The 16,804-nt window shown below is 39.4% G+C and overlaps 1 protein-coding gene across 1 annotated transcript in view; it reads right to left on the reverse strand.

Annotated features, from left to right (window-relative positions):
• LOC124620018 overlaps window positions 1-16,804 on the reverse strand; it is a gene marked incomplete at its 5' end in the record, with an annotated part of 235,959 nt that overhangs the window by 173,515 nt on the left and 45,640 nt on the right. The window contains one exon of the mRNA XM_047146685.1: window positions 4,531-4,728. Coding sequence (XP_047002641.1) covers window positions 4,531-4,728 — 198 coding nt within the window. The remainder of the gene's footprint in view (window positions 1-4,530; window positions 4,729-16,804) is intronic.

Raw genomic sequence — 16,804 nt, forward strand, 5'->3', positions numbered from 1 at the left:
ATGCAGTTATTTATAATGAATTACTGTCTGAAAGACACTGCACAAATACTCAGCCAGATCTAGAAATGTTAGATTATGAACTTCACAAAAAGAAAAAAAAAGTAATATACTATGACTATAATATCAGTAAGACACAACTGGAATTGGTGAACTCACACAAATTCCTGGTCTAACACTTTGTATGGTCATGAAATTGAGCAATCATGTAGGCTTAGTCATGGGTAAAGTAGGTAGAGATTTATTGTTAAAATAATGGAGAAATACAACCAGTCCACGAAGGGGACTGTTTAGAAATCACTCGTGTGACCCATCCAAGAATAATTGCTGAAGTGTGTGCAGCCCATACAAGAAAGGACTGATGGGATACTGAACGTGTCCAGAGAAGGGCAAAACAAATGGTCGCAAGTTTGTCTGACCCGCAGGAGAGTGTCACAGAGATGTTGAAAGAACTGAACTGGCAGACTCTTGAAGATAGACATAAACTATCCCTAGAAAGTCTACTTATGAAGTTTCAGGAACCAGCTTTCAATGATGACTTTAGGAACGTACTACAACCACCCACATATCATTCCCATAGGAATTACTTGGGCAATATCAGACAAATTGCAGCAGGCACAGAGGTATTTAAACAATCATTCTTCCCACACTACATATGTGAATGAAATGGGAAAAAGCCCTAACTACTGGTACATTGGAACATAACCTCTGCCGTATACTTCACAGTTGTTTGGAGAGCATGGATGTAGTTGAATCGCTCTTAGCAAATACTTAATGTGAATTGTAAGATCTCATTTATTCCCACATTGAGAGATATATCACCAACAGCAGATGCACTAGTTGATGGCTGATGACATCGTAAAATGAATACTGTTCCTGCAAACTACAGCAACACACAAAACATTTGATTTCATTTGTGTTCTACATAGTTACCTTTGAAATTGGATGAATTGAATCTGTCATAAAATATCTCTTTCAACTAGGTACTCACTCAACTTAACATGTATGTAGTGTCTATTTCCTGCAGTGATTTCACTACACTGTGCGTAGCAAAATCAAAGGCACATTTATGAAACTTAGTGCTTTCTGAATTTGATTTAGTAAAAATTACCTGCATGAAATTTATTTCAAGAATAATCATATTAGGAAATTAGTAAGTCAATGGCAAGCTTAAAATAAAGTGAGAAAATAATAATTTAAATCACTGAAAGTATCTCTGCAACTACTAATCTTAAAAGTGTTTTATGATCAAAGGTTAAAAACATAAATCCCAGTGCACAGGTCAGCAATTACTTATCAAGCATTTACCAATCACAAAACAAGTTGCTCTTTTTTGCAGATTTTTTTTCTGAAATATACACTAGTGCAAAACTGTTAAAGACTCAATGAAGGTTGTTTTCTGAAACATTAGTTTCAAATTCCACATCTGTAACACACAAATATTAATACCTCTCATTTTATTTGTATGGCAATCACAGTTAATCAAATTTCTGCATTTTATTTGCAGTCATGTACAGTTAAGACCACTAAAGTATGTTCACATGTTGGAGGTAGCACGCAAACTATCAGCTCAAACTGTGAGAACAGTGGTTCATTATGATGAAAATGAAACATTTTGAGACAATCAAAACTAGTTGCAATATCCAATGTCCTACTGCGTAACAATGTCATCTACTATCATTTCTGTGTATTTCTTCGCAAAGCTGAACCCACATTTCCATTAGTCAGAACTAAGGTAATTACGTATACTATGGCTCCATAAGAAATATAAATATTTGAGTAAAAGCTGAATGGAACTGCAAACTAAGTAACAACTATAACATGGGATGATCAGCCTGTGGATTTTCATATAAAGTTAGTATTATTATGTTGTATTAAATTAATATTTCATTAAGATACACATAATATTAGAAAAGTGTTTACTACGAAATGTTAAATTAAGACCAATTGGAGAATGGAAGAGTTGATGTGCAGGTTTCCATTATTCGTGTTTTAGTTACTGATAAGTAGATGTGGCTGTTCTGTCACAAATATTATCAATGTTCATTTCTGATTTTCATGATATGAGACTACATGCCCATGGTATTTGCTTTTCAGTAGAAATATCTATAAAAATTGAGGATCAATCCAACTTGGCTGTCCCTACGTACTATACAGACAAAGAGAAACACATTGGTAGAAGTTATTTTAGACAAGAATGCACTGAGTTCATTAAAAGGTGGAAGTGTAATGAACATTCAGGGAGAATGTTACATTTTCTACTTTTGTGCTAAAGTACTCTGGATCCTCCCAATGAACTTGCCAAGGTGAGATGGCTTGTGTTCCTCAACAATACAGACAGCTGTACCACTGGTGCTCTAATGTTTGGTTTAATAATCATGATATCCTTTTGGGTAAAATATTCCTGAAGTATAATAGCCCCCATTCAGTTATCCTTGGGGACAGGGAGGGTGGGGCGACAACATGCAAGAGAATATCATCATCAGAAGAGAAAGGGGACACAGCGTCAAATGTTAGAAGCCGTAATTGGGTGCACAGTTTAGAGAACTTAAAAAGGGAAATGGATGGTCAAAGTTAGTTATAGTGGGAATTAGTGAAGTGGCTGCAAGGGCAGAACTTCTGGTCAGATGAGTAGAATACAAAATCAAACAGGGGTAATGCAGGACTAGCTCAAGTAATGTACTGAAAAAGAGAAATGCAGGTAAGCTACTATGAACAGAATAGTGAACACATTATCATAGCCAAGATAGACATACAGTCAACACCCACTACAGTAGTAACCAACTGGCTTCACAAACAATGAAGAGACTGAAATTGTGTATAATGAGATAAAGGAAATTATTCAAATTGTTGAGGGAGATAAAAATTTAATTGTGATGTATGACTGGATTTGGTGTAAGTAAAGCAAGAGAAAGAAAAATAGTAGGAGCACATACACTGGAGGAAAGGCACAAAAGGTACCTGCATCAGAATTTTGCACACAGCACAAATTTAATCATCACTTAAATTTGATTTCAGAATCTTGAAAGAAGGCTGTGTTCACAGAAGAGACCTGGAGTACAGAAAGGTTTCAGACTGATTATATAATGCGTGGTAACCCACTGGGGTACTACCTAGATATCGGGCACCAGCCAATGTCCCCAATGTCAGCCGTCATTGTAGGACTGGCACAAGCGATGAGACTGTCACTCCAAATTCCTTACTGTGAAGTGTGGCTGCCATGGGGCAATGCTGCAGCCGAGCAATTGTGTATAGCAGGTGCACAGGTATTTCCCAGCACCACTTGCGTCATGCTGTCTACATATCTGACCATCACCTGGAGATTGTCCTCAGTCGGCTCCAACTCATTTTGTTATTTAATACATTAGCTAGAACTGTACTGTTCTTATACTGCCATGTGGCTATGCCATACATGTATATGTTGTGAACTATTGTCCTGTGAGATTATTAAATATACTTGTTCTGGAGGTGTTTTTTTATGTTGTGAATTACAGCGTAACTGACAACCATCTTGGTATTTTTCGCATTTGTTACGTAACCATGGACATGCTACCTTACTAGGACTTTGTGTGTCAATGTAAGTCATGGTACAGCAATTTCAACAACGGCAATTTATGGGACAGAAACATCACGTAGCCTTCTTGTCTGCAATGTGCTCCTGGCTGTAAGCTAAAAATCCGCCACTGTTCTCACCTGGCAGAAGGAGAAGTGCATTTGACACAGCATTGAAAGACTTAAGTGAAAACATGGCCCCAGGAGTTAATATCATTCAGCTATCAAACTATATATATCACACACACCAACCACTGACTCAGCCGGTCCTTAGCTGCCAAGGATGACAGTGGACACATAGCTGTGAGCTGTGCTTGTGTGAATGTGTGTGATTTTTGTCTTGTCTACATTTGATTAACGATTTAGTTCAATAGATGAATAATATCTACCAGTCTATTTCATTGTGCTTGTCTGCCTCTTCTACTTTATTTGTTGATCCTTCTTATATTGTTGTTATTCCATTCTGAATTTTCAATTCCTTTATAAACAAACCTCTGATTGATGAATACTCCATACACTGATCACTTTACCACACATGTAAACATCTTCTCTGTGGTGAAATATAGTATCTGCAACAGTTTTCCATGTTGAAATTACTTTGTTCCTCAGCATTCAGCAATATACTGTACACACAGCTGTATTTATTCCACACCTTCTTTAACTTTTCATGTCTAAAGTATTTAATGAAGTGATAAACCAAAGTAATTCTTCAATACTGTGTGTGTGTGTGTGTGTGTGTGTGTGTGTGTGTGTGTGTGTGTGTGTGTGAGTATGTGAAGCACACTTGAAACCCTGAAGAAAATGGTTCACCAAGTTTTTGAAAGTAAGATATGTACAGCATTAAAAATATGAAAACCTGTACCTAAATCAAGACATACATTTTTTCATAAGTGTTCATAACATGTTTATGAGATACATGTGTGTTGCATCAATACATTAGCAGACAGTATTGTAGCAGTAAGAAAAACAAACATCACTCACCTGGTCCACATCGAGGCATAACAGTCCATGTACCATTGTTGCAAATAGGTGTTCGATTTGCTGGGAACTCATACATTGGATCACACTTTACGAACAACCGTTCCCCATGTTGGACTACCAGTGGCAGCTCATCTGTTGTTTCATTCCCTATCCACAACTGAATCCTACCCTGTCTCACACTTGGTACAACACATGGAGCTGTGTGGAGAAAATACTGTGAAAACATACTTTCTTTACAGGTAAATCATCAATAGGTACACATCACTGAAATGAGAATCATCTGGGCTTATCACACGCAGTACATTTTACTTAAATGGATTAAGCAATGTAATTTGCTACAGTAAAACCCATTTCATTTAAGTAGTAGATTATCAACAGTAACATATCATTAGAGCAAAGAGTTAAACACTTTCAGCGATTCTAGGTAGTAAATTCTCTTCAGCATTATGATTCAACTTATAAATAGCAGTTTGTCTTTTATAAAATTGGATGTGTCATGTCCTACATTCCTTTCCAGATTAACTACAAATACAACATAAAATACTGCTGCTGTTGTATGAGATACATTTTCATCACAAAATAAGTAAAATTAATATTGTTGAATGTAAAAGTTACTACACATGTGCATATAATAAGAATGGATATCACAGACTAACATTTAGTGTAAAATATGCGTCCAGTACAAAAATACAAAGAATAACCTCCATTGTTTCTGTTCTTTTACCCAGTCTGCAACTCATCTTTATTATTTACAGGTAGTGTTCTACTTATCATCTAGCACAAATTACCCATACTCTTTACACTTCTTTCATTTCATTGACCTAAGCTATACTGTATACATTATTCAAAAATAATTTACCTAAAAATTAATGTAATGTTTGAGTCAAAAATAAAAACACAATGTTTGCTCCTAGTTATTTAAACAATGTTGCAAATGTCAGTTCTGAATCATTAATCTCTAAATTCAGGCAATTAAGTCATCATTCATAGACATTATGAAACAATTTTTAATGTTACTGTTGTATTAGTATGGATCAATACCACAAGTTTTGCATGAATGAAGTAATCTAGATTTAACACCTGCTGTATCAACAAGTAATGTCATAAGCAAAATTACAATTTTGTGCAAATCACAAACCATACAATAAAACATTATTGCTGTTTCAATCTATCACAACGTATTTTTCTGCAGCATACCCCCATGGCTGACTGAATATGCAAATCTGATATAGTTTTATGGCAATAATCAGAAGCCAGAATTCTAAATCTATCTCTTCCCTACTTGTTTTCATTATTATTGTGCCAGTTTAAAATCAAATGGGAAAAAGAAAACTACATAAGATTACTCACTGGAAAAGTCTTACAGTTCCACAAATCAACTGTGAAAATAGTATGAAATAATTCCTATAATAAACCATTGATGACAAATAGGATAAACTGTGGAAGGCAGCAAAAGAATGGTGCTGCTAATGTTCATATACTCCTGAAAGTGTTATCTGTAGCTTCTATGGCAAAACATGTTGAAGTTGGGGAAAAAAACCCAGCAAAGATACCACATTCAGAGCTTCAGACGTAACAACAGACAGCATGGAAGTGTCCATCTGCACTAATAGAGAAAGTAAAGAATTCAGCTAGGATATTAGTTTTTACCTTGTAAAATGTTCAAATGTACTTTGTTGATTGTCCATCAAGAGACTCTACAGCAACAGGCTACTTGTAATGTGAATTTATATACAATACATGAGGACCAGGGCACAAAATTTCAAAGTGATAGTTTTCTTCTTTGTATAGGCTAATACTCCAATCCAAGTAACTAATCTCACAGTTGTTCTGTGTGTGATTCACATTTTGCAAATGTCAAAGTTTTCAGAACTGGAAAATTCTTCCTAATTAAGCTCAAAAGATTGGAATTTGCCCAGAAAATCAGTGATTTTGTCCAGAGTAATTTATTATTTTCCTCCACTCTCTCTCTCTCTCCCTCTCTCTCTCTCCCTCTCTCTCTCTCTCTCTCTCTCTCTCTCTCTCTCTGTCTGTCCATCCGCACACGTGTGTGTGTGTGTGTGTGTGCGTGTGTGTGTGTGTGTGTGTGTGCGTGTGCAATTTTACCTATTCCTGATGTCTCTCATATAAACTACTCATTCACAGTGAGTAGAAAAGAGGAAGTGGGACATCTTTCCACACATTAACACAGATAGGTAGGTGACTTTTCCACGAACTACCAGCAACTGTGCCATTTTGAGACTCAACTTGGTGTAATTCTGTTTTATCTGATGTTTTCTTTTGAAATTGTCAGAGCTTATTTTGTGATTTCGCTTATGGTGTTGTGTGTTAGAACTTCTAGATAATCACATATAAAAGTGAAAAATAAGAAAAAATGCCATGTTTCATTGCAATATGCAGATCTGGCTACAAATAAATTAAAGGTAAACATTTCTTTATGCCTCCAAAAAAATGCAACACTGTTTTTAAAATGCATAAGAGCAGTTCTCCAATGAAACAGATATATGTCTCACAATTGTTTTGAGAGTGATTAAGTTTCCAAAGAAACTCAGAACAATAGCAGTTTTGTTAACCATCAGTGGTAAACAAACTGAAACCCCAAGAAAAATGTGGTCTCTAGCCCTTCATTATTTTCTAATGAGCCAAATATCTATCAAAAAGAAATACATAAATATTAAAGAGAAGTTGTGGCAAAGAAGGCCTAAACCAGAAGAACCTGAGATATCTATCAACGTTTCTCCTGATGAAGAAAATGTAAGGAATAAACTGACATCAGATGCAGCTATAGTTTCACTGAAAAGAGCACTGAATAAACTAGAATTAAAATGTAAAGTCAGAAAACCCAATGCTAAAATCAATCTACTGTGAAAGCAACTTGCATAGAAAAACTATAAGATGGATCAGTCAGAAGTGGATTATTCCAAAATCTGTAAGATACTGAATTCAACTGATGAAAATGCAATCATGTGGGAATTTTCTTATGCTATTTGTGTAATAAAGTGCATAAGCAATAATTTTTGTGATAAAATAGACTTTTTTAATGGTGAGATAGTCAGCTATCATTTTAGCAACAAGTTTATCAATAGATGATGTCCCAAAAATTCACTGGACTGAAAGACTGCCACAGATTAACTTCTATCCACTTGGACTTAATGCCACTTCAATGACTGTACATATGATTAGCTATGCAGTTTTGCAGTAAATCAGTAGCCAACAACATAAAAATTTCAGGGATAAGAGATGTAGTATTCAAAGGTACTGAGTCAATGTGAGACATAGCAAGGTATAATAACTGAAGAAAACTTCATAAGTCAATACTGCTATAAAAGCATTTTAGTGAAGGACCAGTTTTGAAAGAACAATGTCATCATCAGATCTTATGCTTTAATATTTGTAAAAAATATTGTCCACCAGTGTTGCAACTCACTTCACACTGCATATGCACTTCCCACTACCATGAAGATCAGACATGTCTGCTTGTGTCTGTGTATGTGTGGATGGATATGTGTGTGTGTGCGAGTGTATACCTGTCCTTTTTTCCCCCTAAGGTAAGTCTTTCCACTCCCGGGATTGGAATGACTCCTTACCCTCTCCCTTAAAACCCATATCCTTTTGTCTTTCCTTCTCCTTCCCTCTTTCCTGACGAGGCAACCATTGGTTGCGAAAGCTAGAATTTTGTGTGTATGTTTGTGTTTGTTTGTGTGTCTATCGACCTGCCAGCGCTTTTGTTTGGTAAGTTTCATCATCTTTCTTTTTAGATATATTTTTCCCACGTGGAATGTTTCCCTCTATTTTATATATATATATATATATATATATATATATATATATATATATATATATATATATATATATATATATATATATATATAATAGAGGGAAACATTCCACGTGGGTAAAATATATCTAAAAACAAAGATGATGTGACTTACCAAACGAAAGCACTGGCAGGTCGATAGACACACAAACAAACATACACACAAAATTCAAGCTTTCGCAACAAACTGTTGCCTCATCAGGAATGAGGGAAGGAGAGGGAAAGACGAAAGGATGTGGGTTTTAAGGGAGAGGGTAAGGAGTCATTCCAATCCCAGGAGCGGAAAGACTTACCTTAGGGGGAAAAAAGGACGGGTATACACTCGCACACACACACATATCCATCCACACATATACAGACACAAGCAGACATATTTAAAGACAAAGAGTTTGTCCTCCAGTAAAATGCTTTTTTAGCAATCCTGGCTTGTTAAGTTTCTTCAGTTATCCTACACTGCATACTGCGCCCAGATTGGCAATATCAGGAATACATAGCAAGGTGTGCCACCCCCAACTGGCCCAACTGGTACAGTTATACACTTTGAATATGTTTATTTTATTTTTTACACCTAGTATATGCACAATAGTTAACAAAAATAATAAATTTCTTTTTTTTAAACAAAGATTATCAAAACATTATTATTCACTGTGTAGGTTCCTAATTATTGATAGCAAGAAGATCATTAGTTTACCTGAAAACATTAACTTTAAAGAAACATTAGTGATCAATTAATGTAAATCACGAGAAACAGGGATTTCCAGTGAGCAAATAGCTGTTTCTAAATTGGATTAATTCATTTGGACTTCCTCATTCTTCTCTTCTCAACAAATTTCTTTTTTCCCCCTCCACCTTAAAAAATTTGTATTTATAAACTAAATAATATTTAAAAATGACATGTTTAACAATCTTCCAATCTTAACTTGCAATTATTTCAAAAATTCACTATCATAATCTTGTAGCCTTGAATTTCTGATTCATAAAAAGAACTTGTTCATTTGTTAGTTATTATTCAGTTTGTAAAAGTACACCTTACTGACACTTTTCAGTGGACTTCGGAAATCACCACAAAAACGAAATCATCTTCACAAAACAGCATCTATAATACTGTCAATTTCTAGGTATCCAATTCATAGTTAAACTGATGTACTTCTTTGATGATTTTATCTTTGGGGCCTTCAATTTTGCTACCCTTTACATTATTATAAAATATGTAATAGCAAATATAACAACAGTGGCAATTCCTGGATGGAGCAATATGTAAAATAACAGAAAGGCAACTACTCACCTATAGCGGATCCATGCGTGGAACACAGTAACACATAATAGAGGACAAAATTCATACTACCTTTCAAGCACTAGCTCTTTTTCCAGCAACAGTATACACACCAAAGCGCCCCCCCCCCCCCCCCCCCCGCCCCCCCCATACACACAGACACACACACGGTGACAGACACCCAAATGCACTCTCCGGTGGCCATGGCAAGACTAATTTATGATCCTCAGTTACTGAAAGCAGTCACTTAAGCTAATGGAGTTGCAAAGTGGATAGGGAAGGACATAAGGAAGGCCTTGAGAAGTTACTTGAGCTCATGTTAGACTTCTGTGGTGGGCTAAGGGTTGTAAGGTTGGAATGCAGAGGTGTTGGTAAATTGGTGGAGGCCCTCAGTCACAGAGATACTATGATTCATGGCCAATGTGGTGGTGCGTTTGTCTGAAGGAAGGATGATAAGGTATGGATTGTTTTTCAGGTTACAGGTAGCAGTGTGTTCCACAGGAGAGATGTTGGACTCACGAGGGAGAGATTTAAGAAAGAAAGATGCCAGGGGATGACTTGGTGGAAAGGAATAAGGATCACTGTTGGATGGAGGTCAGAAATGCTGTAAACAAGGTTCTATATGGAGTTTAGGTTGGCTGTTATCAGTGGAGTGCGTAGCTAAGAAATGTTTCCACTGCAAAGAAAGAGAAAAGGAAAGAAGGTCAATTACAGGTTCAGTGTGGCCGAAGACGAGGCCTTTCTGACCCATGCAGAAGTGTCAGAACTTTCTCTTCCTTACAGGTCTCCCCTCTATCCCCCCTCCCCTAGACAACCCACATTTACAGTGACAGCAGTAGTTGTCAAACCCCCCTTGTGCCCCCCCCCCCCCCCCCAGGAGCCCACATTTGCAGTGACAGCAGGAGTTGGCGAAATATACTCATAATGTTACCAGAGGGACATCCAGCCCCGTATTTATAAATGGGCCACATGGGCATGGGCGGCAAGTTCTTAGGGGTGGCAAAATCTTACAGGCGGCAAAAGTTTGAGCATACAAATTTGTGTGTGCAGAAAAAAACCCATAGAAGTTATTATTAGGTTCATTTGAGTTAGGTCAAAGCCATTTCGACTGTGCTAATGTGTTCGAGTGCACCTTTTCCCCAGTTACCATGGTTTCTGACTGGCCATTCGCTTTTCAATTTGTGGCCAATGGACGGCCGACACTGTCTCCCACTGATAAGAAGATATTCTTCTAATGGTACCAAAGCATTTAAAACTGGGCCCCAAAGAGATCATCATGCATGTGCCTAGCATAGGTGTAAAGCAGTGCTACAGGTGGCCCAACTACGAAACACGCAAAAAGCGTTCGAGTTTGCAAAGTAATCAAAATGAGTGCATCTCAAGAAAAAAATGAGTAGAAATGAAAGAATTTCTTTTATGAGTCAGAAAATGATACAGTGGTTTGCAAATCTGAAGGTGACATACTGAAGACCAATTATTTAATTACATTGAACAGACTATCTGGAGAGCTCAATAATCATCTTGGTGTCTAAAAAGAGTTTTCTGGAAAGTTCTCTTTCTTATCCAGTTTGATGGACATGGACCCTGAATGCTGCAAAATAGCTGCAGCATATTTACTCAGGGGATATAGAGGATTCTTTTGGAACAGAACGTGTCTATATCAAAAGCTTCCTTTTAAGTTCTGGCTGTGAGAATGGTCCTTGTTTACCAGTCTTAAATAAAATGCTAAGAGAGAAATATATCTTTCATATTTATCCAAACATCAGTATCACTCAACGAATTTATTTGACCAGACCAGCAACGAACTGCTCAGCTGAACAATCCTTCTCAGTTCTTGGAAGGGTTAAGAACCACTTACATGCTTCTCAGATTCAAGATCGTTTGAATCACTTGACTGTATTAGCAATAGAAAATGATCTGACTGTGAAATTGGACTCTGAAAATGTGATAAATGTGGTTGCTGATAACAAGGCAAGAAGAAAGCCATTGAACTGTTGTCATTCTTTGTTGATATAATAATCAACTGCTATAATTCCATACAATATTATCCTCTTTTGTAGATTTCTTCTTTAAGTAATACACTTATTTTAAATAGCATGTTTATAATTTTGTTGCTAAATGTTTTTCAAAACGGACTAAGTTTGTTGTTGTGGCGAAAAAAGTTAGTGGGCCCATGGGTGTAACATTATCTAAATACGGGCCTGGGGACATCCTACCAAAAATCCTACTCACAATCCCCAAACTAGTGTTTAATGTTCCATAGCCCACCCAACTCACAGAATACCCCTATCCATCCCTATAGGAATACTAATCCTTATCCTGCATCCCATGGTCGTTCCTTTGTGGTCAGTCCAGGAGTAAGACCTGTCCCATATATCCATCTAAACATGTCCTACTGCAGTCCAGTCACACCCATTTCCTACCCAAAAACAGGAAGGGGCATGCCTGAAAGCAGCCATGTTATACACTCCTGGAAATGGAAAAAAGAACACATTGACACCGGTGTGTCAGACCCACCATACTTGCTCCGGACACTGCGAGAGGGCTGTACAAGCAATGATCACACGCACGGCACAACGGACACACCAGGAACCGCGGTGTTGGCCGTCGAATGGCGCTAGCTGCGCAGCATTTGTGCACCGCCGCCGTCAGTGTCAGCCAGTTTGCCGTGGCATACGGAGCTCCATCGCAGTCTTTAACACTGGTAGCATGCCGCGACAGCGTGGACGTGAACCGTATGTGCAGTTGATGGACTTTGAGCGAGGGCGTATAGTGGGCATGCTGGAGGCCGGGTGGACGTACCGCCGAATTGCTCAACACGTGGGCCGTGAGGTCTCCACAGTGCATCGATGTTGTCGCCAGTGGTCGGCGGAAGGTGCACGTGCCCGTCGACCTGGGACCGGACCGCAGCGACGCACTGATGCACGCCAAGACCGTAGGATCCTACGCAGTGCCGTAGGGGACCACACCGCCACTTCCCAGCAAATTAGGGACACTGTTGCTCCTGGGGTATCGGCGAGGACCATTCGCAACCGTCTCCATGAAGCTGGGCTACGGTCCCGCACACCGTTAGGCCGTCTTCCGCTCACGCCCCAACATCGTGCAGCCCGCCTCCAGTGGTGTCGCGACAGGCGTGAATGGAGGGACGAATGGAGACGTGTCGTCTTCAACGATGAGAGTCGCTTCTGCCTTGGTGCCAATGATGGTCGTATGCGTGTTTGGCGCCGTGCAGGTGAGCGCCACAATCAGGACTGCATACGACCGAGGCACACAGGGCCAACACCCGGCATCATGGTGTGGGGAGCGATCTCCTACACTGGCCGTACACCACTGGTGATCGTCGAGGGGACACTGAATAGTGCACGGTACATCCAAACCGTCATCGAACCCATCGTTCTACCATTCCTAGACCGGCAAGGGAACTTGCTGTTCCAACAGGACAATGCACGTCCGCATGTATCCCGTGCCACCCAACGTGCTCTAGAAGGTGTAAGTCAACTACCCTGGCCAGCAAGATCTCCGGATCTGTCCCCCATTGAGCATGTTTGGGACTGGATGAAGCGTCGTCTCACGCGGTCTGCACGTCCAGCACGAACGCTGGTCCAACTGAGGCACCAGGTGGAAATGGCATGGCAAGCCGTTCCACAGGACTACATCCAGCATCTCTACGATCGTCTCCATGGGAGAATAGCAGCCTGCATTGCTGCGAAAGGTGGATATACACTGTACTAGTGCCGACATTGTGCATGCTCTGATGCCTGTGTCTATGTGCCTGTGGTTCTGTCAGTGTGATCATGTGATGTATCTGACCCCAGGAATGTGTCAATAAAGTTTCCCCTTCCTGGGACAATGAATTCACGGTGTTCTTATTTCAATTTCCAGGAGTGTATGTCAGCTATGCTGCATGAACCATGGACCTTGCCGTTGGTGGGGAGGCTTGCGCGTCTCAGCGATACAGATAGCCGTACCATAGGTGCAACCACAACGGAGGGTGGTTTTTGAGAGGCCAGACAAACGTGTGGTTCCTGAAGAGGGGCAGCAGCCTTTTCAGTAGTTGCAGGGGCAACAGTCTGGATGATTGACTGATCTGGCCTTGTAACACTAACCAAAACGGCCTTGCTGTGCTGGTACTGCAAACGGTTGAAAGCATGGGGAAACTACAGCCGTAATTTTTCCTGAGGGCATGCAGCTTTACTGTATGGATAAATGATGATGGCGTCCTCTTGGGTAAAATATTCTAGAGGTAAAATAGTCCCCCATTTGGATCTCCGGGTGGGGACTACTCAAGAGGACATCGTTACCAGGAGAAAGAAAATTGGCGTTCTATGGATCGGAGTGTGGAATGTCAGACCCCTTAATCAGGCAGGTAGGTTAGAAAATTTAAGAAGGGAAATGGATAGGTTAAATTTAGATATAGTGGGAATTAGTGACGTTCGGTGGCGGGAGGAACAAGACTTTTGGTCAGGTGAATACAGGGTTATAAATACAAAATGAAATAGGGGTAATGCAGGAGTTGGTTTAATAACGAATAAAAAAATAGGAGTGCGGGTAACCTACTACAGACAGCATAGTGAACGCATTACTGTGGCCAAGATAGACACGAAGCCCACGCCTACTATGGTAGTACAAGTTTACATGCCAACTAGCTCTGCCGATGACGAAGAATATGAAGAAATGTATGATGAAATAAAAGAAATTATTTAGATAGTGAAGGGAGACGAAAATTTAATTGTCATGGGTGACTGGAATTCGGTAGTAGGAAAAGGGAGAGAAGGAAACGTAGTAGGTGACTATGGATTGGGGGTAAGAAATGAAAGAGGAAGCTGTCTGGTAGAATTTTGCACAGAGCACAACTTAATCATAGCTAACACTTGGTTCAAGAATCATAAAAGAAGGTTGTATACATGGAAGAAGCCTGGAGATACTGACAGGTTTCAGATAGATTATATAATGGTAAGACAGAGATTTAGGAACCAGGTTTTAAATTGTAAGACATTTCCAGGGGCAGATGTGGACTCTGACCACAATCTATTAGTTATGAACTGTAGATTAAAACTGAAGAAACTGCAAAAAGGTGGGAATTTAAGGAGATGGGACCTGGATAAACCGACTAAACCAGAGGTTGTACAGAGTTTCAAGGAGAGCATAAGGGAACAATTGACAGCAATGGGGGAAAGAAATACAGTAGAAGAAGAATGGGTAGCTTTGAGGGATGAAGTAGTGAAGGCAGCAGAGGATCAAGTAGGTAAAAAGACGAGGGCTAGTAGAAATCCTTGGGCTACAGAAGAAATATTGAATTTAATAGATGAAAGGAGAAAATATAAAAATGCAGTAAATGAAGCAGACAAAAAGGAATACAAACGTCTCAAAAATGAGATCGACAGGAAGTGCAAAATGGCTAAGCTGACATGGCTAGAGGACAAATGTAAGGATGTAGAGGCTGATCTCACTGGGGGAAAGATAGATACTGCCTACAGTTAAATTAAAGAGACCTTTGGAGAAAAGAGAACCACTTGCATGAATATCAAGAGCTCAGATGGAAACCAAGTTCTAAGCAAAGAAGGGAAAGCAGAAAGGTGGTAGGAGTATATAGAGGGTCTATACAAGGGCGATGTACTTGAGGACAATATTATGGAAATGGAAGAGGATGTAGATGAAGATGAAATGGGAGATATGATACTGCGTGAAGAGTTTGACAGAGCACTGAAAGACCTGAGTCGAAACAAGGCCCGGGAATAGACAACATTCCCTTAGAACTACTGACAGCCTTGGGAGAGCCAGTCCTGACAAAACTCAACCATCTCGTGAGCAAGATGTATGAGACAGGTGAAATACCTTCAGACTTCAAGAAGAATGTAATAATTCCAATCCCATGAAAGAAGGTGTTGACAGATGTGAAAATTACCGAACTATCAGTTTAATAAGTCACTGCTGCAAAATACTAACACGAATTCTTTACAGACGAATGGACAAACTAGTGGAAGCTGACCTTGGTGAAGATCAGTTTGGATTCCGTAAAAATATTGGAACACGTGAGGCAATACTGACCTTACGACTTATCTTAGAAGCTAGGATAAGGAAAGGCAAACCTATGTTTCTAGCATTTGTAGACTTAGAGAAAGCTTTTGACAATGTTGACTGGAATACTCTCTTTCAAATTCTGAAGGTGGCAGGGGTAAAATACAGGGAGCAAAAGGCTATTTACAATTTGTACAGAAACCAGATGGCAGTTATAAGAGTCAAGGGGCATGAAAGGGAAGCAGTGACTGGGAAGGGAGTGAGACAGGGTTGTAGCCTCCCTGATGTTATTCAATCTGTATATTGAGCAAGCAGTAAAGGAAACAAAAGAAAAATTCGGAGTAGGCATTAAAATCCATGGAGAAGAAATAAAAACTTTGAGGTTTGCTGATGACATTGTAATTCTGTCAGAGACAGCAAAGGACTTGGAAGAGCAGTTGAACGGAATGGACAGTGTCTTGAAGGGAGGATATAAGATGAACACCAACAAAAGCAAAACGAGGATAAGGGAATGTAGTCAAATTAAGTCGGGTGATGCTGAGGGAATTAGATTAGGAAATGAGACACTTAAAGTAGTAAAGGAGTTTTGCTATTTGGGGAGCAAAATAACTGATGATGGTCGAAGTAGAGAGGATATAAAATGTAGACTGGCAATGGCAAGGAAAGTCTTTCTGAAGAAGAGAAATTTGTTAACATCGAATATAGATTTAAGTGTCAGGAAGTCGTTTCTGAAAGTGTATTATGGAGTGTAGCCATGTATGGAAGTGAAACATGGACGATAAATAGTTTAGACAAGATGAGAATAGAAGCTTTCGAAATGTGGTGCTACAGAAGAATGCTGAAGATTAGATGTGTAGATCACATAACTAATGAGGAGGTATTGAATAGGATTGGGGAGAAGAGAAGTTTGTGGCACAATTTGACTAGAACAAGCGATCGGTTGGTAGGACCTGTTCTGAGGCATCAAGGGATCGCCAATTTAGTATTGGAGGGCAGCGTGGAGGGTAAAAATCGTAGAGGGAGACCAAGAGATGAATACACTAAGCAGATTCAGAAGGATGTAGGTTGCAGTAGGTACTGGGAGATGAAGAAGCTTGAACAGGATAGAGTAGCATGGAGAGCTGCATCAAACCAGTCTCAGGACTGAAGACCACAACAACAACAAC

Source organism: Schistocerca americana, chromosome 6, assembly GCF_021461395.2.
Source record: "Schistocerca americana isolate TAMUIC-IGC-003095 chromosome 6, iqSchAmer2.1, whole genome shotgun sequence".
In the NCBI taxonomy this organism is placed as follows: Eukaryota; Metazoa; Arthropoda; class Insecta; order Orthoptera; family Acrididae; genus Schistocerca; species Schistocerca americana.